General features: G+C 46.2%; 1 protein-coding gene across 1 annotated transcript in view; it reads left to right on the top strand.

Annotated features, from left to right (window-relative positions):
• The window catches only part of LOC137375169 (erythroferrone-like), a 305,058-nt gene that overhangs the window by 234,037 nt on the left and 43,076 nt on the right, over positions 1-27,945 (top strand). The window contains exons 2-6 of the mRNA XM_068041920.1: positions 1,468-1,578; positions 12,039-12,141; positions 14,631-14,833; positions 17,106-17,214; positions 22,195-22,285. Coding sequence (XP_067898021.1) covers positions 1,468-1,578; positions 12,039-12,141; positions 14,631-14,833; positions 17,106-17,214; positions 22,195-22,285 — 617 coding nt within the window. The remainder of the gene's footprint in view (positions 1-1,467; positions 1,579-12,038; positions 12,142-14,630; positions 14,834-17,105; positions 17,215-22,194; positions 22,286-27,945) is intronic.

The raw sequence follows: 27,945 nt of genomic DNA, 5'->3' as shown, positions 1-27,945 counted from the left end.
AGACTGAGTGGTACAGTGGGTCAGACACTGTCCTTCAAACTCTGGGACTGGGTGTGCGGTGGGTCAGACACTGTCCTTTCACACTCTGGGATTGGGTGGTATAGTTGTTCAGACACTGTCCTTTCACACTCTGGGACTGAGTGGGGCAGTGGGTCAGACACTGTCCTTTCACACTCTCGGACTGAGTAGGACAGTGTATCGGAAACTGTGCTTTCACACTCTGAGACTGTGTGGTACAGTGGGTCAGTCACTGTCCTTTCACACTCTGGGACTGAGTGGGGCAGTGGGTCAGACACTGTCCTTTCACACTCAGGGACAGGGCAGGACAGTGGGTCAGTCACTGTCCTTTCACACCCTGGGACTGGGTGGGACAGTGGGTCAAACACTGTCCTTTCACACTCTGGGACTGGGTGGGTCAGCGGGTCAGACAATGTCCTTTCACACCCTGGGACTGGGTGGGACAGCGGGGCAGACAATGTCCTTTCACACCCTGGGATTGGGTGGTACAGTGGGTCAGACAGGGTCCTTTCACACTCTAAGACTGAGTGGTACAGTGGCTCAGACACTGTCCTTCACACTCTGGGACTGGGTGTGCGGTGGGTCAGACACTGTACTTTCACACTCTGGGACTGGGTGGTATAGTCGGTCAGACACTGTTCTTTCACACTCTGGGACTGAGTGGGGCAATGGGTAAGACACTGTCCTTTCACACTCTGGGACTGGGTGGTACAGTGGGTCAGACACTGTCCTTTCACACTCTGGGACTGGTTGGGACAGTGGGTCAGACACTGTCCTTTCACATTCTGGGACTGGGTGGTACATTGGGTCGGACACTGTCCTTCCTCACTCTGGGACTGGGTGGTCCAGTGGGTCGGACACTGTCCTTTCACACTCTGGGACTGGGTGGTACAGTGGCTCAGATGCTGTCTGTTACCTCTGGGTCTAAGACCAGCTCTATCCCAGATTTATTCTGGTTGTATATGTCCACATGAAATGAGATATCCAATTATCTATCACTTTTATTTGGTCTTTTTCGAGCACCCGATTGATTGCACAGGTACATTTTTGGATGGAGCAGAGACAGCACTACTCTGTATTTAGTCCATGCAGCACCAAACCTGAGAATGCTTGATGGGCTTTACTCTTCATCTAACTTACCGGCAAGTTGTTGATGTCCCAGTTTTGAGCAAGCTTTACTCTGCATTTAATCCATGCTGTCGCTGGTCTGAGAATGCTTGACAGTGACATTGATCTAAGTAGTTAACATTGTTCCGGTCTCCAGAATTAAATATTAAAGACATAAAACTCAAGTTCTACTGGGAACATTGCCCAATGTTACCTGAATTAGTTCATTCTCAGCTCATATAAAGCTTTTGCAGTCCACGCCAAATTATGACTATGTTCCATAACTCAGTTCCTTGCTCAGGATTTGGATTGCAGCTTTACTTTTCATCTTTTCTCTGGCAGCTACCAGATATGCCTGTGGACCCACACGACAGCTGGCTTCTGTTTGTAGAACACTCTGAGAAGGGTGTCAATGACAGGAAGAAGAACAAAGGAAGAGGACGTAAAACACAGGTAATTATCACGTGGCAAAGGATGAGGTGATGAATTGACTTTGTGCCAGTCACAGTTATCATATATAAGTTAAATTAAGTTAATAGCTTGTTTGAAATTTGAAAGGTTGCAGTTCTGTTGACAATTTAATATGAACTGAACATGGAACATTAACAAAAGAAGGATTAGGTATCACCACCAGATTGGTTGGGTTGGCTGGTGTGTGAGGGAATGAGGCTTCAATGTTAGTCACAGAGTCTGGTTTCTTAGGAGGATAATATCACAGCAGAGTGGATGCTATCGATTGGAGCAAGCCTCGACCGTTCAAAAGAGAAAGCCATTGCACCAGGTAGCTCAGCCAGACTAAACCAACAACAAAAACAACTTGCACCCCAAGGTCTGTGCATCTGCACCCACTGAGTTTGTGTATCTGCCCTCCTGGACTACTGTATCCATATCCATAGTACTCCAATCCTCGATTTGTGTATCTGATAACCTGCACTGATAAAAGTGCCTCTAACATAAAAATAAAGCCTCAAGGTGCTTCATAAATGGAAAATCAGCACCAAGCAATGGAGGTAGAAATAAGTGGGGTTCCAGGATTCTGGTCAGGAAGATGGATTTTGAGATGGCTTTTAAAGGTGATGCGTGAAGTGGAAAAGCAATTCCTGAAAGGAGTTCCAGATAATGCAGCCAATGCAGCCGCTCAGTCCGCAAGCAGGACCCTGAGCTTCCGGTTGCTTGCCATTTCAACACTCCCCCCTGCTCTCATGCTCATATCTCTGTCCTGGGATTGCTGCAGTGTTCCAGTGAACATCAACGCAAGCTCGAGGAACAGCATGTCTGACAGCCCCCCACTTTACTTTCATTTTTAGTCATTTTTAGTTATTTTTTCTTCCTTTTTTTTTACATTCCTTTTTACATTTTTTACAATCTTTTTTTGCATTTATTTCATTTCATCTTAGTTTGTTCAGTTTGCTTACCCACTGTTTTTTTCAGGTTGTTTTTCTTCAGGTTTGCACTTTGCTGTTCAATATTCAGTATATTCACACCTAATCTGTACTAATACTTTGTCTTTCAACACACCATTAACATATTGTTTGCCTTTGCTCCGTGACCTTTTGGTCAGCCATGTGGCCTGGTCCAATCTGCACCTTCTCCTTTGTTATCTCTTGCCCAACCCCCACCTCACTTGTTTATAATCTGTGACTTTTCTAATATTTGTCAGTTCCGAAGAAGGGTCGCTGACCCGAAACGTTAACTCTGCTTCTCTTTCCACAGATGCTGCCAGACCTGCTGAGTGATTCCAGCATTTCTTGTTTTTGTTTCAGATTTCCAGCATCCGCAGTATTTTGCTTTTATTATGCAGCTGAAGAGTCTGTTCCCAATGATGAAGCAAAAGGAGGGTAGATACACCAAAGACCAAAGCTGGAGAAATAAAACCTAAAGAGGTTTGAGGCACTGAGATACATTTGTCTAAGGCTCCTAATCACTAGATCCCAACTTGTGTACTGGGAGGAACTATTGAATTTCTTACCCATGAAGCTGTAAGATGGGCTATTGCATGTGTTGTGCACATAAAGTTCCTCAGTTGTTATGAAGCAGCATTTAGTGATGAGAAATGATGCTGGAAATCTGAAATAAAAACAGAAAGTTCTGGCAATACTCAGCAGGTCAGACAGCATATGTGGAGAGAGTAACAAAGTTAACGTTTCTGGTCAATGTCCCTGTGCTTACTGACCTACATTGGCTCCCAGTCCAGCAACGCTGCAATTTAAAAATTCTCATTCTTGTTTTCAAATCCCTCCACCTCCTGTAGCCCTCTGAAATATCCACACTCCTCCAATTATCCTCCTCCTCTTGAGCACCCTGATTTCCATCACTCCACCATTGGTGGCTATGCCTTCAGCCAACTGGGGCCTAAGCTCTGGAATTCTCTCCCTAATCTCTGAACCTCTCTATTCTTCTTTAAGATGCTCCTTAAAACCTACATCTTTGACTAAGTTTTTGGTCACCAGAACTAATACCTCCTTATATGACTCAGTGTTAAATACTGTTTGATAATGCGCCTGTGAAGTACTTTGTGATATTTTATAATGCTAAAGGTGCCAAAAATGCAAGTTGTTAGTGTTGTTATTGAATGATAACCAGAGGGTCAAACAGGTGTGGAAGACTATCATCTTGGCCATCAATATGATACCGAAGAAGCTAGAGAGATTGCCACAAGAAAACACTTGACTTAAAGTATAAAGGTAAGAAATGAGGATAGCTGTGAAACAACATAGGCTGTCACAGAGAAAAACAAAAGAATGGAAGAAATAGGAGCCGAAGTAGGCCATATGGCCTCTCGAGCCTGCTCCACCATTCAACAGGATCGTGGCTGATCCTTAACTCATGAGGGCTATTGGAAGGGCTGTTTGACATATTATAGAAGCACAAAATAAAGCTTAGCTGCTCAAACTGTGGCACAGAGTAGCCATTGGAGCTGAAATACTTGCCTTTGTGAGTGATGAGCAGTAGGAATCAGGAGAAGGACGTGAGGCTGCTGGCATCACTTGGGCAGCTGGAGTTGGCAGGAGAAGCCCTGGTGAATGAACGAGCGCCAGCTGAGGGTGTTGAGATGGGAACAGGCTACTCTGACATTGGACAGAGCAGCCAGGATAAGGTTCAGCAGATGCAACCTTCTGGACAGGAAGGCAGAGGAACACAGCAACGGAGCTGCAAGGAGAAGACGGTGCTATCCAAGACATAAGGTGTATTGCTCAAGAGTCAGCTACCTGCAAATGACAGAGTGCCAGCGCCATAGGAAGCTGCGCCTATCCAGGCAGGTAGTCTCAGTCCTGTGTGCTCTGGTCCACAATGACCTGAGTCTTCACTGTTCCCATGGCAGTCCCTTACCTAGAGCCATCAAAGTCACAATGGTGTTGAATTTTTATGCAACTGGGTTGTTCCAGGGATCAGCTGTGGTTTGGGTGGCAGTAAGCAGGTCACGAACACCATATTCCAGATGGCGGGGGACAACACCTATTTTGAGACAGATGGGCCTGTGCAAGTACAGGGGGCATTGGGGTTTGCCATCATCGATGGATTCCCTCAGGTCCAGGGGGTCGTCGATTGAACCCACTTAGCCATCATTGCACCAACACACCAGCCAGCCAAATTCCTGAACAGAAAAGGCTACCACTCATTAAATGTCCAGCTCGTCGGTGACCACAGAAAGTGAATCTTGCAGGTCTGTGCTTGGTTCCCAGGCAGCTGTCAGAACTCCTTTGTCCTGTGAGAGCCCCAGGTGCCGTACCTCTTCAGGCTCACATCCAGACTCTGTGGATGGCTGCTGGGGATAAGGGTTATCCCCTACAGAGATGGCTCCTGACACTTGTCTGCTCCCCAGACACGGATGGCGAGAGACGCTACAACCAGAGCCATCTACTACCACAGACCTGCATTGAACAGACCATTGGCATCTTGAAGATGCGCTTCCAATGCCTTGACTAGTCGGGTGGTGCCCTCCTGCATGAGCCAGCCAGAATATCTCGTATTGTGGTCTGCTGTGCCCTGCACAATTTGGCAATACAAAGAGACCTGGAGCTGGATGAAAAGGAAGATCCGGGGCAGCACTGTGGCGCAGTGGTTAGCACTGCAGCCTCACAGCTCCAGCAACGTGGGTTCAGTTCTGGGTACTGCCTGTGCAGAGTTTGCAAGTTCTCCCTGTGACCGCGTGGGTTTCCGCCGGATACTCCGGTTTCCTCCCATAGCCAAAGACTTGCAGGTTGATAGGTAAATTGGCCATTGTAAATTGCCCCTAGTGTAGGTAGGTGGTAGGAGAATGGTGGGGATGTGGTAGGGAATATGGGGTTAATGTAGGATTAGTATAAATGGGTGGTTGTTGGTCGGCACAGACTCGGTGTTGCTCTAAACAGGCTCCAGAAGCTGGCCGAGAGCGTCTACCCTGAGGCACAGTGTGGCTTTCGTGCAGAGAGATCGACCATTGACATGCTGTTCTCCCTTCGTCAGATACAGGAGAAATGCCGCGAACAACAGATGCCCCTCTACATTGCTTTCATTGACCTCACCAAAGCCTTTGACCTCGTCAGCAGACGTGGTCTCTTCAGACTACTAGAAAAGATTGGACGTCCACCAAAGCTACTAAGTATCATCACCTCATTCCATGATAATATGAAAGGCACAATTCAACATGGCGGCACCTCATCAGACCCCTTTCCTATCCTGAGTGGCGTGAAACAGGGCTGTGTTCTCGCACCCACACTTTTTGGGATTTTCTTCTCCCTGCTGCTTTCACATGCGTTCAAGTCTCCTGAAGAAGGAGTTTTCCTCCACACAAGATCTGGGGGCAGGTTGTTCAACCTTGCACGTCTCAGAGCGAAGTCCAAAGTATGAAAAGTCCTCATCAGGGAACTCCTCTTTGCTGACGATGCTGCTTTAACATCTCACACTGAAGAGTGCCTGCAGAGTCTCATCGACAGGTTTGCGGCTGCCTGCAATGAATTTGGCCTAACCATCAGCCTCAAGAAAACGAACATCATGGGGCAGGACGTCAGAGATGCTCCATCCATCAATATTGGCGACCACGCTCTGGAAGTGGTTCAAGAGTTCACCTACCTAGGCTCAACTATCACCAGTAACCTGTCTCTAGATGCAGAAATCAACAAGCGCATGGGAAAGGCTTCCACTGCTATGTCCAGACTGGCCAAGAGAGTGTGGGAAAATGGCGCACTGACACGGAACACAAAGGTCCGAGTGTATCAAGCCTGTGTCCTCAGTACCTTGCTCTATGGCAGCGAGGCCTGGACAACGTATGTCAGCCAAGAGCGACGTCTCAATTCATTCCATCTTCGCTGCCTCCGGAGAATCCTTGGCATCAGGTGGCAGGACCGTATCTCCAACACAGAAGTCCTCGAGGCGGCCAACATCCCCAGCTTATACACACTACTGAGTCAGCAGCGCTTGAGATGGCTTGGCCATGTGAGCCGCATGGAAGATGGCAGGATCCCCAAAGATACATTGTACAGCGAGCTCACCACTGGTATCAGACCCACCGGCCATCCATGTCTCCGCTTCAAAGACGTCTGCAAACGCGACATGAAGTCCTGTGACATTGATCACAAGTCGTGGGAGTCAGTTGCCAGCGTTCGCCAGAGCTGGCTGGCAGTCATTAAGGCGGGGCTAAAGTGTGGCGAGTTGAAGAGACTTAGCAGCTGGCAGGAAAAAAGACAAAAGTGCAAGGGGAGAGCCAACTGTGTAACAGCCCCGACAATCAAATTTTTCTGCAGCACCTGTGGAAGAGCCTGTCACTCTAGAATTGGCCTTTATAGCCACTCCAGGCGCTGCTCCACAAACCACTGACCACCTCCAGGCGCTTACCCATTGTCTCCCGAGACAAGGAGGCCAAAGAAGAGTATAAATGGGTGGTTGTTGGTCGGCACAGACTCGGTGGGCCGAAGGGCCTGTTTCAGTGCTGTATCTCTAAATAAAACACCACTCCACCTCGGAGAGGGAAGAAGAGGAGGAGGAAGGGATTGCTCGAGAGGTAGCTGGTGCCCAGGCATTGGAGGATGCCTGCCGATGTCATCCCGGACCTGAGGGCAAACAACAGGCTGGCATAGCCTCAAGGGCCACTGGATCAGCAGCGTTTCACCTGATTGCCTCTGAACTCTTATGACAAATGACCCCATAACTCACTTTCCAGCATGGAGAGCAATCATCCCACAATGACCCATATATGAGGAGTCCTATTGACAACCGTAACCATGGAGAATGAGGTTTCCACCATCAACATTCTCCAACATAACACAGCAATCCTAGGCCCCTCCTACCCCCACCCACCCTGAGACTCCATCCCCCTTGACATGAAGCATCAATAACACACATATCAGTTTGATTACATAAACAATTGATATTAAAATGAAAACAAAACAGCAAACAAATGTGGAAAACAGCACCCAGATGACACATTAAGAGAAATTAACGGCGTGGCACCTTTCTTTCCTTACCACTTCTGTCGGTTGCTCCCCTTGTGGCAGGGGATGAGATGGAGGCAGCCTGCTCCCTAGTCTCTGCCTCTGGCCGAGATGCCTGTGGGGGCTCCTCCACAGGCTGCCACGCCAGCATCATTGCGGGGGCAGCCTCTGTCACAGGACCTTGCGGCACAGATGATTCCTGAGTCAGAGGGGTGAGGTGCCGAAGGATGACGCCCCTTCATCGGCTGCTTCGACTGCCTCAGCCCTTTCCTGGTGCCCTTGGATGCTGGGTGAGGCCATCGGTTGGGTAGCAGCTGGTATTCACTCCAAGTGTCTTAGCACCATCAGCGACACTGAACTGTCAATGCAACAGAGTATCTCACCCTTTCTGTGCATATTGTTACGACCAAGGCAGGAGTAACGCACTGTTAATTCAGTCCCACTACTCCACAGGTCACAGCATATTAGTAAAATTTCCCACCTACCGAAAAATAGCCAAACTAAACACTCTATTTATCTTCCAGAATAAAGCACACCAAACCAGGTTTCTTTAAACAACAAAAAATTAACTATTTATTAATAAACTAAATCTTAAACAATAATGGGATAAATATATATATATATGAAAAGATTTTATAACTTCTTATTCTTCCTAACCCTCATGCAGACACACATACATTCAAAACCCAACGGTTAACCGGTTTCAAAAGGATGCTTCGAATTACAGCTGTTTCTTAGGAATTATAAAATGATTGGTTGTCACGGTCTGGTAGGATATTTCCAGGTTGGTGAGGTGTCCCAGAGTCGAATAGTCAGATTCCACTTGAAATCTCTCCAGACAAGATTAATGAACAGTCTGTGATGGGTAGGCATTCAAGGCAATTCACCTGCAGCAGGTGCCACACAGATCTTTCATCAAAAGGGTGTAGCAACAGGTCTACTTGGATTTTGAAGGAGCAGTCTAACAGTAGAAGCTTTCTTGATATTTCAGGATCTCCCCAAAACACAGGAGTAACAGGAATCACTCTTGAGGCAGGGATTCTTGAGAGACTGGAGGCAATAGTAGTCTGCTACACCTTAAATGCAAGGCTTCCACTCTCCAAAGCAGCGTTTCTCCACAGAGTGTAACAACCCCTCTTTTCCTGGGTCTTTCCCTCTCTTCAGGCAGGTCAAAACCAAACCTTAAATGTAGAATATCTTTCTAAGAGATGCAAGGCTTCTTTTGCAGAGATTGGTAACACTTTTCTGGGTCTTCCTTTCTTTCCAAGCAAGGCAAAGCAAAGATTTCAAAGCCTGCTCCTTGTAGAGTTTCATGGTCTCTTTTAATTCCAACGCGAAACTAAAACTTCCAACATTCAATTCACAAGACAGTCATAAATCTTCCTGGTTGCTTGGAAACAGGTCTTGCAGTCTGTACACTTCAAATGCCAAGTAAAGCGTTCAGTGTTCACAAGATCCCTTTTCCCAGCTTTCAAGAACACACAGAATTCTTAGCTTTTAACAAAAACAAAAACAAAACTCTTGTGATAATATCTGTGCACTGCTCATGCATCCACTCAAAGTGGTGCTCCATATGGCTCTCTAAGAGGTTGCCTTAATGGAGGAGCTCATGTGACCCTGAGTCACGACAAAGCACATGCACTGCATGGATTCCTCCATTGCCTGCCCATGGCTCCTCAATTCCTCAGGAATTTCTGACAAATGGGAATTTATCTGCCTCTGATTTTCCAGGAAGACCATCTTTGTCTGTGACACTCGAGGCACAGTATCTTCGCCCAGCAGAGCATCACTGTGTTTGTTCTCCGTCCTCTGAGGGGGACTGCCCACAGCTGACTCTGCCTCACCCTCCTGCTCACACATGATGTGAGGTTCATCCAGTGCTCCACGTTCTAAGCTAGTTTGTGGCCCCACCAACGTCAGTGTGTCTGTGTTGGTGGAAGGTGCTGAGGAATGATGTGACGGTGCTGGGTCCAGTAGCTCTCCCCCTGCTGAGGAGGATGGTGACGTTTGTCCTTCGTTACTGCACTCCCCCTTAGCTACTAGCCCTGTGGGAGTCAGAAGAAGGTGGTTATAAGAAGTCAGCCTACTCATCGTGTGCCCCCACACAACCAACCCCATAGAAGACATTGATCGAAGAGCCAAAGCGTGCATTGGGCAGGAGTCTCCTCCATGTCCTTCACCCCAAGATAGAGCTATCAAATGACTCTGTTGATCTCAGCCTCCCATCTCCCCATTGCCCATGGACTAGCGCATTGGCACCCTGGCAATATCCAGTACTGCCTCCTCCATTGGCATTAGACTGTGCAGCTTGGGCACACCACCACCCATTCTGGCCATTTCATGGGCATTGTGGGCTTTCTTTTCCTGCAGGATGAGGAAAGAAAGATTCATGAGTATGATGCCCTCCTTCACCTATTCCAACATGACATTCGCATCAACTGGTGCCCTCATCAGTGATGCCCCGTACTGAATATCACCCCATATGAAGTGTTGGCTGCAGTCTCAGAGATCAAACTGGACTCATGATCTGACAATGTTAGGGAGACCTATGGGCATTCTGTGAGTTCAGTTCATCTGTATTCAGTTGCGTACAGAGCAGGTCACCTGTCAACCAGGTGCCGCTCTCTACTCACCTTTCCAGGCTTTATGAAATCATTGACTCTCTTGTGGCACTGGACCCATGTCCTTCGGGTCACTCCCCTGCCGCTGACCTCACTCGCCACCTCCATCCATGGTGGAAAGGTGATGTCTCTCCTCTCACTGTCAGCCTCTGCTAATGCCTTGAGGGAGGTGTCTGAGAATCATGAGGCTGCCCCTGCATGCCTGCCTGTTCTATCCCTTTTTGTGGAGGTCCTGTGCTGCTCCATTTCTTCAGTGAGCAGCAAGCCCAGCCATGCCTGCTGCTTGCCTTTTTAAAGGGCCCTCCTTTACTGAGTCCCTCCTCCATGCTGGTCCTGTCACTGCAAATTGGACGGCACTTTCATCCCCTGGGTAATTAGGTCCTTTGCATTTAAAAATAGCGTCGCGTCAGTGACGCTGCTGCAGAGTAGGGTCAGGACCTGGAAATGATCTGGGTGTCGGGTTCCCGACCCCGGAACGAAAATTCAGGCCAAAGAGTCTGCAATGAAATAGAGACAGGCTAAGTGAGTAGATAACAAGGTGACAGATGGAGGATAATGTGGCAAAGTGTAAGGTTATCCACTTTGGTAGTAATAATAGAAAAGCAGAAATTTTTTAAAAGGCGTGAAGCATCTGAATGTTGGTCTACAAACAGACTTGGGTATACTCACACAAGGGACACAGAAGTTAGCATGTAAGTACAGAAAGCAACTAGGAAGGCAAATGGCACGTTAGTTTTTATTGCAAGGAGATTGGAGTATAAGAATAAGGAAGTCTTGCTACAAAGGGCGGCACAGTGGCGCAGTGGTTAGCACCGCAGCCTCACAGCTCCAGGGGACCCGGGTTCGATTCCGGGTACTGCCTGTGTGGAGTTTGCAAGTTCTCCCTGTGTCTGCGTGGGTTTTCTCCGGGTGCTCCGGTTTCCTCCCACAAGCCAAAAGACTTCCAGGTTGATAGGTAAATTGGCCATTATAAATTGTCACTAGTATAGGTAGGTGGTAGGGAAATATAAGGACAGGCGGGGATGTTTGGTAGGAATATGGGATTAGTGTAGGATTAGTATGAATGGGTGGTTGATGTTCGGCACAGACTCGGTGGGCCGAAGGGCCTGTTTCAGTGCTGTATCTCTAATCTAATCTAATTGTGTAGGCCTTTGGTGAGACCACACCTTGAGCACTATGCGCAGTTTTGGTCTCCATATCTAAGGGAAGTTAGTTATACCTGCATGGCAGGCAGTACAGTGAAGGTTCACTAGATTGGGTCCTGGGATGAGAGGGTTCTCCTATGATGAGAAGCTGAGGAAATTGGGTCTGCACTTTCTGGAGTTTATATGAATGAGATGAGACCTCATTGAAATGTACAAGATTCTGAAGGGCCTTAACAGGGTAGACACTGAGAGGTTGTTACCCCTGGCTGGGGAATCTACAATACAAGGGCGCAGTCTCAGGATAAGGGGTTGATCATTTAGGACTGAGATGAAGAGAAACGTCTTCTCTCAGAGGCTTATGAATCTTTGGAATTCTCTACCCCAGAGGGCTGTGGATGATCCATTGTTGAGTATATTTAAGGCTGAGATAGACAGATTTTTGGCCTCTCAGAGAATCAAGTTCTATGGGGAATGGGCGGGGAAATGGAGTTAAGGCAGAAGATCAGCTGTGATCATATTCAATGGTGGAGCAGGCTTGAGGGGCCATATGGTCTTCTCGCTCCTATTTCTTATGTCCTTATGTCCCATATTCGCCACCAATGTGAGAACAACATTGCGACTGAGAGCTGAGTTGGTGCATATGATGGTACATTGGGGCTAAAGAGGGCAATGGTTCAATCTAAACCTGTAATATTACTGCAAACTGAGTAACAGCCTTTTTTGTTTGTACTTTCCAGCATGGCCCCCCAGGACCACCAGGTCCCCCAGGACCCCAGGGCCCCCCAGGGGCTATTGTCACACAGGAAGTGTTACTGAAGGAATTCAAAGAAATGCTGAAAGGTAAAGTCACATGTGACATTTTAATACTTAAAATTGTAATTGTAACAATAATTAATACAAATGGGACTGTCTTCCAAACCCATTTGCTCTCCATCACCAACAGCGACTGCTCCCATCTCTGTAACATTGCCCATTTCTGCTGCTGATACCCTCATCCATGCTTTTGTTACATTTAGACTCAACTACTCCAAAGCTCTCCTGGCTGGCCTCCCACTTTGAACCCTCCATAATCTTGAGCTCATCCAAAACTTTGCAGGCCATATCCTAACTTGCACAAAGTCCCATTCACCCATCACCCCTGTGCTCGCTGACCTATACTGGCTCCTGATCCAGCAATGTATCGATTTAAAAGTTCTCATCCATGTTTTCAAATCTCTCCATGGCCTTAATCCTCCATATCTCTGTAACCTCCTCTAGTACTACAACCTTCCAAAATCTCTGCGCTTCTCCACTTCTGGTTTCTTAAGCATCCCTGTTTTCATCACTGCACCATTGGTGGCCATGCCTTCAGCTGGCTCGGCCCTAAGCTCTGGAATTTCCTCCCGAAACCTCTCTACTCCACAGGTCAGAGCATATCAAAAATAAGTTTTCCCACCTACCAGAAAATAGCCACTTTACTTATTCCCCAGAATAAAGCATGCCAAACCAGGTTTTTTCAAACAACAACAAAATTAATTATTTATTAATAAACTAAGTTTTAAATAATAATGAGATAAATCTATATATGAAAAGATTTTATAACTCCTTATTCTTCCTAACCCTCATGCACACACAGATACATTCAAAAACCGGTTAACTGGGAAAAAAAGCCTTCTCTCTTTCCAACTGCTTCTTAGGAATAATAAATTAACTGGGTGTAACGTTCTGATAGTCGGTGAGGTGTCGCAGAGTCGAATAGCCAGATGTCACTCAAAGTCTCTCCAGGCGAGGTTGATGAACAGTCTGTGGTGGGTAGGCATCCATGGCACTTCGTCTGCAGCAGGCTTCACACAATTCTTTCAGCAAAGTGTGTAGCAACAGGTCTACTTGGGTTTTGAAATAGCAGTCTAGCAATTGAAGTTTTCTTGAGCTTTCAGGATCTCCCAAAACATAAGAGGCAACAGGGATCACTCCTGAGGCAGAGATTTTCAGAGACAGGAGGCAATAGGAATTTGTTACTTTTTAAAATGCAGGGCTTCCTCTCAGCAACTGAGCCTTTCTCCACAGAGAGTAGCAACTCCTCTTTTCCTGGGTCTTTTCCACTCGCCAGGGGTCTTTTCCTCTCTCCAGGCAGATCACAACCACACCTCAAATGTACGAATTCTTTTTCCAAGAGAGGCACATCTTTTTAGAGAGTATGGTTTTTTACCTCTGGTCTGCAAACACAGGTCCCAGCCAGCTCACTGCTAGCTGCTTCCAACTCCCTGGTCTTTTTCACACTGCAAAATTAAAACTAAAACCCACAATCAAGTCATGTGACAGTCGTAAATCTTCCTATCATTTCCCCATTGAGCTGCTTGGAAACAGGTGCCTTGCAGTCTGGGTCACTCGGTTCAAACACAAACTTTCAGCATTCAATGTTCACAGAGAAAAATCCTTTTTCTCAGTTTTTAAAAGCACACAGAATTCTCAGCTTTCAATTAAAAAAACAAAGCTCTTGTGACGACCCCTAGATTTCTGTATCTGTAGCCCTTGATCTGTATTATCTGTACCCTTAGATCTATGTATTGGCACCTCCAAATCTGTGTATCTGCATTCCTAGATCTGCATTCCTGTACCCCTTGATCTGTGTTTCTGTCCCCATGGATCTGTGTATTTGTACTCTTGGATCTGTATCCTTAGATCTGTGTACATGTACACCTATTTCTGTGTATCCGTACCTCTAGATCTGTGTATCTGTCCCCTTTGATATGTGTATTTGTACCCCTTGTTCTGTGTAAGTGTTCCGCTTGATCAACGTGTGTGTACTCGGAATGACTCTTACTTCACTCCATTTGTGTTCATTTCCATTCTCTTCTTTATCCCAAATAGACTTCGCATTTATCAGTTTTAACCAAGGGTCCACACCAGAAATGTTGACTTGCCTTATTCTCTCCACAGATGTTGTCTGACCTGCTGCATGTTTGCTCCATTTTCTGCTTTTGTTTCACATCTATCCATGTTGAACTGCATCTGTCGACAGCAGAAGCCTACCTATCATCTGCAATCTCTTGACTTGGCATCCCCCAGTTTGGCATCATCAGCACATTTTAATATTAGTCCCTTTATGCCCATGGCCAAATTATGTGTATATATGGTGCAGTAGCAACCCAGATCTCCTACCTGCTCTCTCTACTGAGCAAAGTGCATGTCACAGAAATATAGAAAATGGGAAAGAGAGAAGGAATGCAGAATAACACAACTTCAAACTATCATAAGAAAAATCCAAACATTATTGAATTAGTTATGAATGAACAGATTGGATACATTGTCCTCCTATATCCAACTTAGATTGATTTTTATTTCTGCAGAAGTGGTTGAAGAAAGAAATAGGATCACATTGCAGGAAAAGTGCCAGGAATGTCCAGGAGTTCAGGGCAGTCTCACCCTTCCCCCTCTGTTACCCAGGGAGACGGGCCAACACCATAGGCTGGAGGCAGCCTTCCACTGCAAGCTAAAGGATGACCTTGTGATGAACAGAAAAAGTCTGAAGGAGCTGCAGAATTTTCATATTGTGAGTGACTTTTCAACCTCCATGACCAGTGTAATTTGCTACACTAATGTTGGTGAGCAGCATACACATGAATATATACCATGTCTTGCATTAATAAGATAATTGATGAGGGAGAACTGGGTGGTTCCATTCCCTTAATCGAACTTTAGTTATTGGGACTGGAGTTGCACCCACCTGCCTGATCCCAGCATGATCCAGACTCATTATTTTGGGTCAAGGGTCACTTAACATGGAGGGCTGGCACCCACCACACACCAGGAGCCCAGCACTGTGTGTCCAGGAAATCCTTATGGAGCTGCAGCAGACTTTCCTGCTACAGCATCCAAGGAGCTGGGGGGCCACTTAAAGGAGATGAAGAAGAATATCGCTAAGGTTTTTGTAGGCCTCAGCCAAAACCAAGGCCTGCTATGGTAGGTATTTGGTGTTGCAGTAGAGGAAAAAGAGATTAACACCTCTGTAGTTCTCCATTTACATAAATGATTTGAACTCAGGAATCAGAAGTACAATTTCAAAATTTGCTGATGACACCAAATTGGAGAGATTACAGTTAATACTGAGGAAGACTGTGACAAAATGCAAGAAGATATTAGCAAACTTGCAGAATGGGAGTGCACGTGGTGAATGAATTTTAACATGGATAAGTGTGAGGTGGTACATTGATAGGATAGGAGGAATAAGGAGCCCACATATCCCTCAGAAAATAAGAGCCTAAATAGGGTAAAGGTGCAAAGGGATCTAAAGTTACAGATTCATAAATCATTTGAAGTAGCAACATAGGTTAACAAGGCCATAAGAATGCAAACAAAGCACTGGGGTCCATTTCTAGAGGAAAAGAATTCAAAAACAGAGAAGTTAAGTTAAACCTATATAGAACCTTGTTAAGACCTTGTTAACCTTGGAGTACTGTGAACAGTATAACGTCATGTATTAAAAGGACACAGAGACACTGGAGAAGGTGCAAAAAGATTTACAGTTATGATACCATAACTAAGAGGGTATAACTATCAGGAAAGGCTGAGCAGGCTATGGCTTTTCTCCCTCGCAAAGAGAAGGCTGAGAAGTGACCTGATAGACATCTTTAAAATTATGAAGGCGTGCAACTGGGTAGGTGTAAAAATATATTTCCGCTTGTGGGAGACTAAAATTGGGGTCCATAAATATGATAGTCACTAATATATCAAGGAGAAACTTCTTTACTCAGAGAGTGTTTAGAATGTGGAACAAGGTATCACAAGGAATATTTGAAGCAATTAGCATGGATGTATTTCAGAGGAAACTAGGTAAGTATATGAGGGAGAAAGGAATAGAAAGTTATATTGATTGGGTTAGATGAAGAAGGGTGGGAGGAGGCTTGTGTGGAGCATAAACACTGGGATGGATCGAATGGGCCAAATGGCCTGCTTCTGTCTAATAATTCTATGTTATACGGTGTCCTCTTCTTCCTACCTGAGAGTTTGAGGATTTCCTGGTCATACCCTTGGGATTACCAGCAGGTGGAATGAGGGGCAGATAAGAGGGAAAAAGCATCGCACCTCCTCATTGGTATTTGTATGTAGTGTATGGCCAACAATGGTTCAAGTGAGGGTGGGGAGTGAAGTTAAGGTGTGTACATGGCAGTAGATCTCACTGCCTGATTCTCTTGTTTCTGCTGCTGTCTCACCCAATTTGACCTGCACGCCAAGGATCTGCATTTCAATCCAACCCTGACTGATGGAACAGAGGTAAAAGCAAAATACTGCAGATGCTGGAAATCTGCAATAAAAACAGAAAATGCTGGAAATACTCAGCAGGTCAGGCAGCATCTGTGGAGAGAGAAGCAGAGATAATGTTTCAGGTCTGTGACCTTGAAAGGTCTGGTGAAAGGTCACTGACCTGAAACATTAACTCTGTTTCTCTCTCCACAGATGCTGCCTGACCTGCTGAATATTTCCAGCACTTTCTGTTTTGATGGAATGGAAGCCTCTTTCTAATTGCAGTAAGAATACAAAGTGAAACCATGCTGCTTACATTAGATCCAAAGTTCCTGTTGGTGATGTTACCAAATGCTTAACATATTAGCATGACATTCCACAGATTAACAAAGGCATGAAGCCATTTATTTGACATGGTTTAATGCATTAATTAAAGTAAATGAGGTGCATGAAGTTAGAGAAATCTGTAGACTATGTACTCTGGGATCTTAATCCTTAAGGTTTGCTTGGTTGGAATTATTGATTGAGAAGCACTGAAAATGAGTCCTGCCTAGTTATTAAATAGGTTTGTTTTCTTTCAGCCTGAGAAAGACGGTGTGTTCCTGCGAGGAATTGGCCTGAATCTGACCAGTGGCCAATACGTGGCCCCAGTGGCAGGATTCTACCAGTTCTCTGCCAACCTCCATATTGGTAAGGAGATCAGGAAACCAATTGGTTGTGTGGGAATAAAGAGACAGCTGGATGTCTGCCTGTAAGGGCTAAGTGAATTTATTAGAGAAATGTTGCTGTAGTGATGCATTGTATTCATATCTCAAACAGTTCCGATAAGAACAGTCAAAATGTCTCCAATTTTATCAGACTGCGATAGATAAAATAATTTACTTTCCCTTTGAAGCTGCTCATCTGCTGAAGCAAACATAGTTTGCTGCAATAATAAGATTGGTGTTTTTTAACCATGCTTTATCCTGAGCTCATAAGGCAAAATTCATGTTAGAGACTGGTAATGGGAACACATCTCTTCTAAGACAGGGAATCTCTTCTAAGTCTAATAGGGAAAAAGTCTATTGTATACCTGTGTTATGTAGATTGCCTTACAGACAGAGTACCTTTCACTGAATAGTGGCTTAATGTACTTGCCAAATTTGATCACTAGATTGCATATTCCTTGATCTGGCCAGGTTTTACATTTGTTACCTGTAAAAGGGGAACTTTTCCTTTTATTTGCAGTCACGCCAGAAAACGGTTAGGAGAATCTTAAGCCATCCAGGTATATGTTATTGGAAGATATATTATACTGATGGAAAAATCATCAACAAATTTCTTCTTTCATAGAATCTTATATCCCATTGTGTCCATGTCAGCTCCTTGAAAGAGCTCCCATTCCCCTGTGCTTTCCCCATAGCCCTGCAGATTTTCCTGTTCAAGTATACATATTATTCCCTTTTGAATTTTATTCTTGAATCTACTTCCATCACCCTTTCAGGCAGTGTGTTACAGATCACAACTTGCTGTGCAAAAATAAAAATTCTGCTCATCTCCCATCTGGTTCTTTTACCAATTATCTTCAATCCGGTGTCCTTTGGTTACTGAAACTCCTGCCACTGGAAAACAGTTTCTCCCTACTTGCTCTATCAAAACCCATCATAATTTTGAACACCTTTATGAAATCTCCCTAACTTTCTCTGCTCTAAGAATAATCCCAGCTTCTCCAGTCTCTCCAGATAACTGAAGTTCCTCATTCCTGGTACCATCCCAGTAAATCTCCTCAGCATCCTCTCCAAGGCCTTTACATCCTTCCTATAGAGTGATTCCCAAAACTGGACTCAATACTCCAGCTAAGGCCTAACCGGTGATTTAGCAAGGTTTTGTATAACTTCCTTGTTTTTATATTCTATGGGAGAGAAATTGGCTAACTCCCGAAAACGGATGTTGGGATTACGGTGTGTGATTAATCCCGTGCCCGTTCATTCCAATGCAGTACACCAGTGCTGCTTACGATTTACATGAGTGCTGCCTACAGCCAGTGCTTCCTGCACTGTTCATTGTGCAAGAGTGATTAGTTTATTTTTGTGTGCATTATGTCATGATTGAATTTATAAATTTGGATTGGAATCTGTATTTTACGGTAGTTTTTATTTTTGTGTTGCTTGAAAGAGGATGATGTGATGCTTAGTGATAGAGGAAAGGTAAGGAGTATGCACTGTTGGTGAATGGGGAGGTGTGGTTAAGCTTACTGGTATCGCTCAATAGTTATTTCATTACATAGAGGCCAGACAGAAAAGGGCTGTCTACACAGTAACCTCCCTTCCTCTTCCTGTTCCTCCACTTCCTGTTGCACTTCCTCCTCCTCCTCTTCCACATTGATAATAATAGCCTCTTCTGAGCATATGAGAAGGTCATGCCAGGACTGTCTGAAGTAGTTTGAATCCTGCACCTTCTGACACAGAGGTGGCAATGCTACCACTAAGCCAAAGGATCACTCCCTTCAAATGTAGTACCTATTGCTATACAGGCAATTTGTGCACAACAAGGTTCCTTAAATGGCAAATGAGATAAATGTCTACTTAATCTGTTTTTCGTGGTGTTGAGTGAAGGATGAATGTTTGCCAGGACACCCTGGAAAGTCCCCACCCCTCTTCAAACATTGCCATTGTATTTTTTTATTCCATGGTCAGATGGACAAGGTCTCAGTTTTATATATCCAAAAAGCAGCATGCCCAGCAAAGAAGCAATCCATCAGTATTACACTCAAGTTTCAAGCCTAGGTTATGTGCTGTGCACAGATTGGCTTCCATATTGGGAGGGGGGCTTGAACCCACAACCATGTGAGTTAAAGGCTAGCATGCATCCAACTAAGTCAAGCTGACAAAAAGTAGAACGTTTCTCAATATGTTTGGGTTATAAAGATATTAAAAGAAAAGCATCAAAAATTGCAAATAGAGGTTTGATTGCACAGGGGATCCTTATTGTTATGAGGGTTTCCATTTTTTGTTAAAACTTGAGAATCTCTTTATTTTAAAAAACTGAATAGGATTTCATGGATTCTGGAATCTTGAAGAAGCTAAACTTTGGGTGTTTTTCTTAAAAGGAAGGTCATCAGAAGATTGACCAGTAGACAAGTTTTTACTGGAATGCAAATGATTTCAAATAAACAGCAGGAGGTTTGACCTGAAGAGCTATTTGCTTATTGATAAGTCAGAATTTATGGCTGTCATTTTGAACTGTTAGAAAAGCCAGTTGGTTTGGCTAAAAACAGGCAGTTGGAGTTTGCTTATTGACCTGCCAGGAAAATAAGACCCTGCTTATCTTGCTCTTGAAAAGCAAATCCTGCATCAAGTTGTACTGTTGCCTCCTTTATTTGAAGAAATCCTGAATGTTTGCAGAAACCTTGCATCTTTGAAAGAATTTTGATCAAATGTATGAGAATGGGGGAGATGGTGGCGTAGTGCTAATGTCATTGGACTAGTAATCCATAGGCCTGGGCTAATGCCCTGGGGCACAGGTTCAAATTCTACCTCGGCAACTGATGGAGCTTAAATTGAGTTAATTAAAATCTGGAATTGAAAGCTAGTCTCAGCAATAGTGCCATGAAACTATCATCGATTGTTGTCAAAACTCATCTGGTTCACTAATGTCCTTCAGAGAAAGAAATCTGCTGTCCTTATCTAGTCTGGCCTACATGTGACTCCAGACCCACATCAATGTGGTTGACTCTTAACTGCCCTCTGAAATGGCCTAGAAAACCACTCAGGTCAAAGGCAATTAAGGATGGGCAACAAATGCTGACCTTGCCAGCGATACCCACATCCCAAGAAAAAAGAAAACAAATTGAAACCTTTGTTGCTGCACACCTGATGTAGGAACTGTGTGAAGCCTTCTGTAGCTGAATCTTTTTGAATGCCTACCCAAACAGACTGGTTATCAATATCGCCTGGAAAGAACTGTTCTAGGAAGATTCCTCGTGACAGCCACCTATTTGACTTTGGGACACCTCGCCAAACAAAGGACTTCCATATCTTTTAAGCATAAGTGTTTTTTTAATTCCTTCTATTTCTTTGTAATAGCTGTAAACAAAAATCCATTTTTGTTCCCGGTTAACCGGTTATGTATGTAAGTGTGTGTGAGGGCTAGGATAAAATAAAGGCCTTTAATATTTCCATTTGTTTGTATGTTTTACTTCATTATTGGTTAAGACTTGGTTTATAATAAATGGATAATTTAGTTGTTTATTAAAGAAACATGGTCGGTGTGCTTTATTCTGGGGACAAATAAAGCATCTGATTGACTGTTTTGGTAAGTAGGAAAATTTAAATATATATTGTGACCTGTGGAGAAGTGGGACTGAATTAACAGTGCACTCCTCCTGCCTCAGTTGTAACATGATCAGGAGAATCACCATTTGCAGATAGCTGAGGTCAAACAAAACCAAGGGGAAGTGATGTCTGTCATTCCAGCACAGAGTTTCTAGGGCTTCATGGAAACCAAGATGCTCCTCCACACTCCTATCTATATCCAGGGAGCAGAAGAGCTACCCTTTCAGGTGTTAACTTTAGTTGCTCAGTGTAGTACTTTCCACAAGAAGTGAAATGGGGTCCTCCAGGTTCAGGCTGACCTGATTATGGCACGCCCTGAAAGGTGCGGATGTAGTCAATAGCAGAATACAGTAACTCTGAAATCATGCTGCAGACCTTTTGAGGAGAAGCAGCCCTCATACTCCAGACAGTGTCTGTTGTATCACCTCACCTCTCTCCACACCCAACGGCAAAGAAACAGAGAAAATCTTACCAGGAACAGCGGCCGTGGTTTCCACCTAAACATTCCCAAGTCTTGACCTTGCTACAATTCAAATGAAATAGTACATTGTCGACATATTTATGATTGCTGTTTGTGACTCAGCTAAGTTACCACTGATGAATAAAATCCAAGGCTTGACATAATGCATTTTCTCCTGCAAATAGAGGGGTCACTCAATGCTCTGCATAGGACACAATGGACCTAATTGGTGATTATCACCGAGGACTAGCATTTGTCACACCATTTGACTTGTTTAGCTCTATCTTGATGCCAATATTTTACAAACACATCTGCAACTTTCCAACGTCACTGTGCTGACTGATTATAAGCCCTCCTGCTAGATCCAGACAGCAAATATAGGACCATCAAGCAAAGGTGGGTGATTCTTTTTGATTTTGATATTTAGTGATAGCCAGCTGTGGCAGTGCACTCTTTATTCAGTGGGAGATTAGCAGAACGATTTCCTCCTCCCCCACAAAAGAGACAGTGTAAATTACAGGAGATCAGGAGAACCCCATGGAAAATGAGGGTGGCAGTCTTCAGGATGAATCCACAAACCTGAGTGCCCAATAGGAGACCTCACTTGAGGGGAGCAGAGAATAAAGATAGGGCTGCAAACACTGTAGTGCTGATTCTCGACCCACACCCCTTTCAAGCAATGCTTTCTACTGGGAGTGCCAGGAATTTAGCTTTTCATATCCCTGCAGTAGGCAAGACCATGGTGGCTTCAGCAGTAGAGCAAGAGGTTATAAGGGTCACTTCATTCCAGTATAGATCCTACATCTTTGCTGCGGGTGGCACTGTGCTGGAAGTCCTTGATCAGAGTTGAGAATCTTTATGCTTTCCCTAATAACAATGCGCTTCCTCTTTCTTCAGAACACAGAGAGCATCAGAGAAGAAGGCACAGCAAACCTCATGATAACATCCGAATCCTCATCTGCATTGAATCTCTCTGTCAGCACAATGCGTAAGTGATGATAATCTACCATTGCCATGGAACCATTAAACACAATTCTGTAGCAGAACAACAAGCAAAGCCAACCAGATCTAGATCTCAGATTCTGACACTAGGAATCTACCGGCAAGACTGTGAAATGAATTAACAAGCCTGACCCAGGAAATTTTTCACACTGCCAATGGACAAGGGATAGAAATGGAATTGAGGGATATGAGGAGAGGGGTAAATGGGTCAGTCTTTGGAAATGGGAAGGGCTTGTTAGCTTAATTCTTTTTTCTGTTCTTATAAAATCTTGTTTCAGTTCTGACTCAAATGTCCATATTTCAGGAATACTGGACTTAAGGGGGGGGGGTTCTTGGATATCCACTAAATAGGTGATAGCGAATTGGCAGCTAGATAGACACCCTGCCCAGTTTTCTTTTCTGTATACTTGAATGAAAAAGAATATATGATGGGTGTAAAACAAAAACTGATTTGTTAAAATAAAAGCAAAATACTGCAGGTGCTAGAAATCTGAAATAAAAATAGAAAGTGCTGGACTGATTTGCTATTTCCCCTTTTATGCTTTCGCCAAAGATCATTTTCACCAAGGTACCAAACTGTGGAACAAGTTGGTGTAATTATGCTGCTGTTTCCTGGAGACCCCTGGTATATGTTCTGTAAATGAGTAAATACTAAGTATGCTAGTGGAATCTAGTGGCAGAACATCAGCACTGCACCAACCTTTCCTTAGGTTGCATTGACAGGCTGTCCAATCGGAATATCTATCGGCAGTTGGACACCTGCAGTTGGTACTAAAATTGGTTCCAGCCAACGGCTCGCCAAATACTTCAAATTCGTCTCCTCCAATTCACAGACAAGACTAGGCCAAATGTATGCTCGGAACAGCAAACTCTGAACTTATTATTACTGGGGTCTGAGGGTAGAGCTCTCCTGTGTGTCAACCTGTATGAATAAACTTATCTGTGTGATTGCAATATTGTACTGACCCTAAAATGTTCTTGATTGGTTGAGGTGTTACTTGGTTAGCATAGGCCAGATTGTTAAAAAAAAAATCATTTTCAGGCATCACGATAGTTCCTCCTCCTCCCCTCTTCCCCCTCCTCTTGCTCTATCGCCAAGTGCTTGAGTACCGCTCAGCTTGCTCACTGCAGCCAAACCCAAGTGTTGCGGCTCCAGATGCCCTCCTTCCAACAAGGCCCACCCCTATTACTCCAGCTGTGTACTTTTAGGAATGAACCCTTTCCCATTGCTCCCCATCACTAAGCCCCTATATTTCTTCTCAGTGTTCTGAGATTGAGAGGGAGCAGCACCCTTTGAAGAAGTAGCAAGGATCTCTTCTGCAGTGGGTTGTTAGCATGCTAAACCAAGAGACACTAGTGTAGTGAGAGTGGGCAAGAGAGTCTACAATTTCAAAGCGGCTCAGTTTGATTCAGAATGAGCTGGGGAACAGCAACGCGAACTGGGGAACAGTAACACGAGCTGGGGAACAGTAACACGAGCTGGGGAACAGCAACACGAGCTGGGGAACAGCAACACGAGCTGGGGAACAGTAACATGAGCTGGGGAACAGCAACACGAGCTGGGGAACAGCAACACGAGCTGGGGAACAGCAACGCGAGCTGGGGAACAGTAACATGAGCTGGGGAACAGCAACGCGAGCTGGGGAACAGTAACATGAGCTGGGGAACAGTAACACGAGCTGGGGAACAGTAACGCGAGCTTCAGAACAGCAACGCGAACTGGGGAACAGCAACGCGAGCTGGGGAACAGTAACATGAGCTGGGGAACAGCAACGTGAGCTGGGGAACAGTAACACGAGCTGGGGAACAGTAACATGAGCTGGGGAACAGCAACACGAGCTGGGGAACAGCAACACGAGCTGGGGAACAGCAACGCGAGCTGGGGAACAGTAACATGAGCTGGGGAACAGTAACATGAGCTGGGGAACAGTAACGCGAGCTTCAGAACAGCAACGCGAGCTGGGGAACAGCAACGCGAGCTGGGGAACAGTAACATGAGCTGGGGAACAGTAACATGAGCTGGGGAACAGCAACGTGAGCTGGGGAACAGCAACACGAGCTGGGGAACAGCAACGCGAGCTGGGGAACAGCAACGCGAACTGGGGAACAGCAACATGAGCTGGGGAACAGCAACACGAGCTGGGGAACAGTAACACGAGCTGGGGAACAGCAACGCGAGCTGGGGAACAGTAACATGAGCTGGGGAACAGCAACACGAGCTGGGGAACAGCAACGCGAGCTGGGGAACAGTAACATGAGCTGGGGAACAGCAACACGAGCTGGGGAACAGCAACACGAGCTGGGGAACAGCAACGCGAGCTGGGGAACAGTAACATGAGCTGGGGAACAGTAACATGAGCTGGGGAACAGTAACGCGAGCTTCAGAACAGCAACGCGAGCTGGGGAACAGCAACGCGAGCTGGGGAACAGTAACATGAGCTGGGGAACAGTAACATGAGCTGGGGAACAGCAACGTGAGCTGGGGAACAGCAACACGAGCTGGGGAACAGCAACGCGAGCTGGGGAACAGCAACGCGAACTGGGGAACAGCAACATGAGCTGGGGAACAGCAACACGAGCTGGGGAACAGTAACATGAACTGGGGAACAGTAACATGAGCTGGGGAACAGTAACAGAAGCTGGGGAACATTAACACGAGCTGGGGAACAGCAACGTGAGCTGGGGAACAGCAACGTGAGCTGGGGAACAGCAACACAAGCTGGGGAACATTAACACGAGCTGGGGAACAGCAACACGAGCTGGGGAACAGTAACACAAGCTGGGGAACATTAACACGAGCTGGGGAACAGCAACGTGAGCTGGGGAACAGTAACATGAGCTGGGGAACAGCAACACGAGCTGGGGAACAGTAACATGAGCTGGGGAACAGTAACACAAGCTGGGGAACATTAACACGAGCTGGGGAACAGCAACGTGAGCTGGGGAACAGCAACGTGAGCTGGGGAACAGCAACACGAGCTGGGGAACAGTAACACAAGCTGGGGAACATTAACACGAGCTGGGGAACAGCAACGTGAGCTGGGGAACAGTAACATGAGCTGGGGAACAGCAACACGAGCTGGGGAACAGTAACATGAGCTGGGGAACAGTAACACAAGCTGGGGAACATTAGCACGAGCTGGGGAACAGCAACGTGAGCTGGGGAACAGCAACGTGAGCTGGGGAACAGCAACACGAGCTGGGGAACAGTAACACAAGCTGGGGAACATTAACACGAGCTGGGGAACAGCAACGTGAGCTGGGGAACAGTAACATGAGCTGGGGAACAGCAACACGAGCTGGGGAACAGTAACATGAGCTGGGGAACAGTAACACAAGCTGGGGAACATTAACACGAGCTGGGGAACAGCAACGTGAGCTGGGGAACAGCAACGTGAGCTGGGGAACAGCAACACGAGCTGGGGAACAGCAACGCGAACTGGGGAACAGCAACGTGAGCTGGGGAACAGCAACGTGAGCTGGGGAACAGCAACGCGAACTGGGGAACAGCAACGTGAACTGGGGAACAGCAACACGAGCTGGGGAACAGTAACATGAACTGGGGAACAGTAACATGAGCTGGGGAACAGTAACAGAAGCTGGGGAACATTAACACGAGCTGGGGAACATTAACACGAGCTGGGGAACAGCAACGTGAGCTGGGGAACAGCAACACGAGCTGGGGAACAGCAACACAAGCTGGGGAACAGTAACACAAGCTGGGGAACATTAACACGAGCTGGGGAACAGCAACGCGAACTGGGGAACAGCAACGTGAACTGGGGAACAGCAACACGAGCTGGGGAACAGTAACATGAGCTGGGGAACAGTAACATGAGCTGGGGAACAGTAACATGAGCTGGGGAACAGCAACGTGAACTGGGGAACATTAACACGAGCTGGGGAACATTAACACGAGCTGGGGAACAGCAACGTGAGCTGGGGAACAGCAACACGAGCTGGGGAACAGCAACACGAGCTGGGGAACAGTAACATGAACTGGGGAACAGTAACATGAGCTGGGGAACAGTAACAGAAGCTGGGGAACATTAACACGAGCTGGGGAACATTAACACGAGCTGGGGAACAGCAACGTGAGCTGGGGAACAGCAACACGAGCTGGGGAACAGCAACACAAGCTGGGGAACAGTAACACAAGCTGGGGAACATTAACACGAGCTGGGGAACAGCAACGCGAACTGGGGAACAGTAACACGAGCTGGGGAACAGTAACATGAGCTGGGGAACATTAACACGAGCTGGGGAACATTAACACGAGCTGGGGAACAGTAACGTGAACTGGGGAACAGCAACACGAGCTGGGGAACAGTAACATGAGCTGGGGAACAGTAACACAAGCTGGGGAACATTAACACGAGCTGGGGAACAGTAACATGAGCTGGGGAACAGTAACACGAGCTGGTGAACAGTAACATGAGCTGGGGAACATTAACACGAGCTGGGGAACATTAACACGAGCTGGGGAACAGTAACGTGAACTGGGGAACAGCAACACGAGCTGGGGAACAGTAACATGAGCTGGGGAACAGTAACACAAGCTGGGGAACATTAACACGAGCTGGGGAACAGTAACGTGAGCTGGGGAACAGCAACGTGAGCTGGGGAACAGCAACATGAGCTGGGGAACTGTAACATGAGCTGGGGAACATTAACACGAGCTGGGGAACAGTAACGTGAACTGGGGAACAGCAACACGAGCTGGGGAACAGTAACATGAGTTGGGGAACAGTAACATGAGCTGGGGAACAGTAACACAAGGTGGGGAACATTAACACGAGCTGGGGAACAGCAACGTGAGCTGGGGAACAGCAACACGAGCTGGGGAACAGTAACATGAGCTGGGGAACAGTAACACAAGCTGGGGAACATTAACACGAGCTGGGGAACAGCAACGTGAGCTGGGGAACAGCAACACGAGCTGGGGAACAGCAACACGAGCTGGGGAACAGCAACGCGAACTGCGGAACAGCAACGTGAGCTGGGGAACAGCAACGCGAACTGGGGAACAGCAACGTGAACTGGGGAACAGCAACACGAGCTGGGGAACAGTAACATGAGCTGGGGAACAGTAACATGAGCTGGGGAGCAGCAACATGAGCTGGGGAACAGTAACACAAGCTGGGGAACATTAACACGAGCTGGGGAACAGCAACGCAAGCTGGGGAACAGCAACGCAAGCTGGGGAACAGCAACGTGAACTGGGGAACAGCAACACGAGCTGGGGAACAGTAACATGAGCTGGGGAACAGTAACACAAGCTGGGGAACATTAACACGAGCTGGGGAACAGCCACGCAAGCTGGGGAACAGCAACGCAAGCTGGGGAACAGCAACGTGAGCTGGGGATCAGCAACGTGAGTTGGGGAACAGTAACATGAGCTGGGGAACAGTAACGCGAGCTTCAGAACAGCAACGCGAGCTGGGGGCAATGGGACCTGGAACTATTATGAGGGAGGTAACAGAGGTGCAGTAATAAGGGTGGCCTTCATGGGAGGGAGGGAGTGCAGCCAGAGATGGAATACTCAAAAAGGAGAAAAAAAGGAGAAAGAGAAGAGTAGAATCTGAGGCTTGTTCTTGAGTGAAGAATTGGCCAGGAAAAGAGCAGAGGCTGGACAGAATGGATAAC

Source organism: Heterodontus francisci, chromosome 11 (genome assembly GCF_036365525.1).
Source record: "Heterodontus francisci isolate sHetFra1 chromosome 11, sHetFra1.hap1, whole genome shotgun sequence".
NCBI lineage: Eukaryota > Metazoa > Chordata > Chondrichthyes > Heterodontiformes > Heterodontidae > Heterodontus > Heterodontus francisci.
Note: the sequence above shows the minus strand (reverse complement) of the source record. Positions and strands in the feature narration are given on the sequence as shown.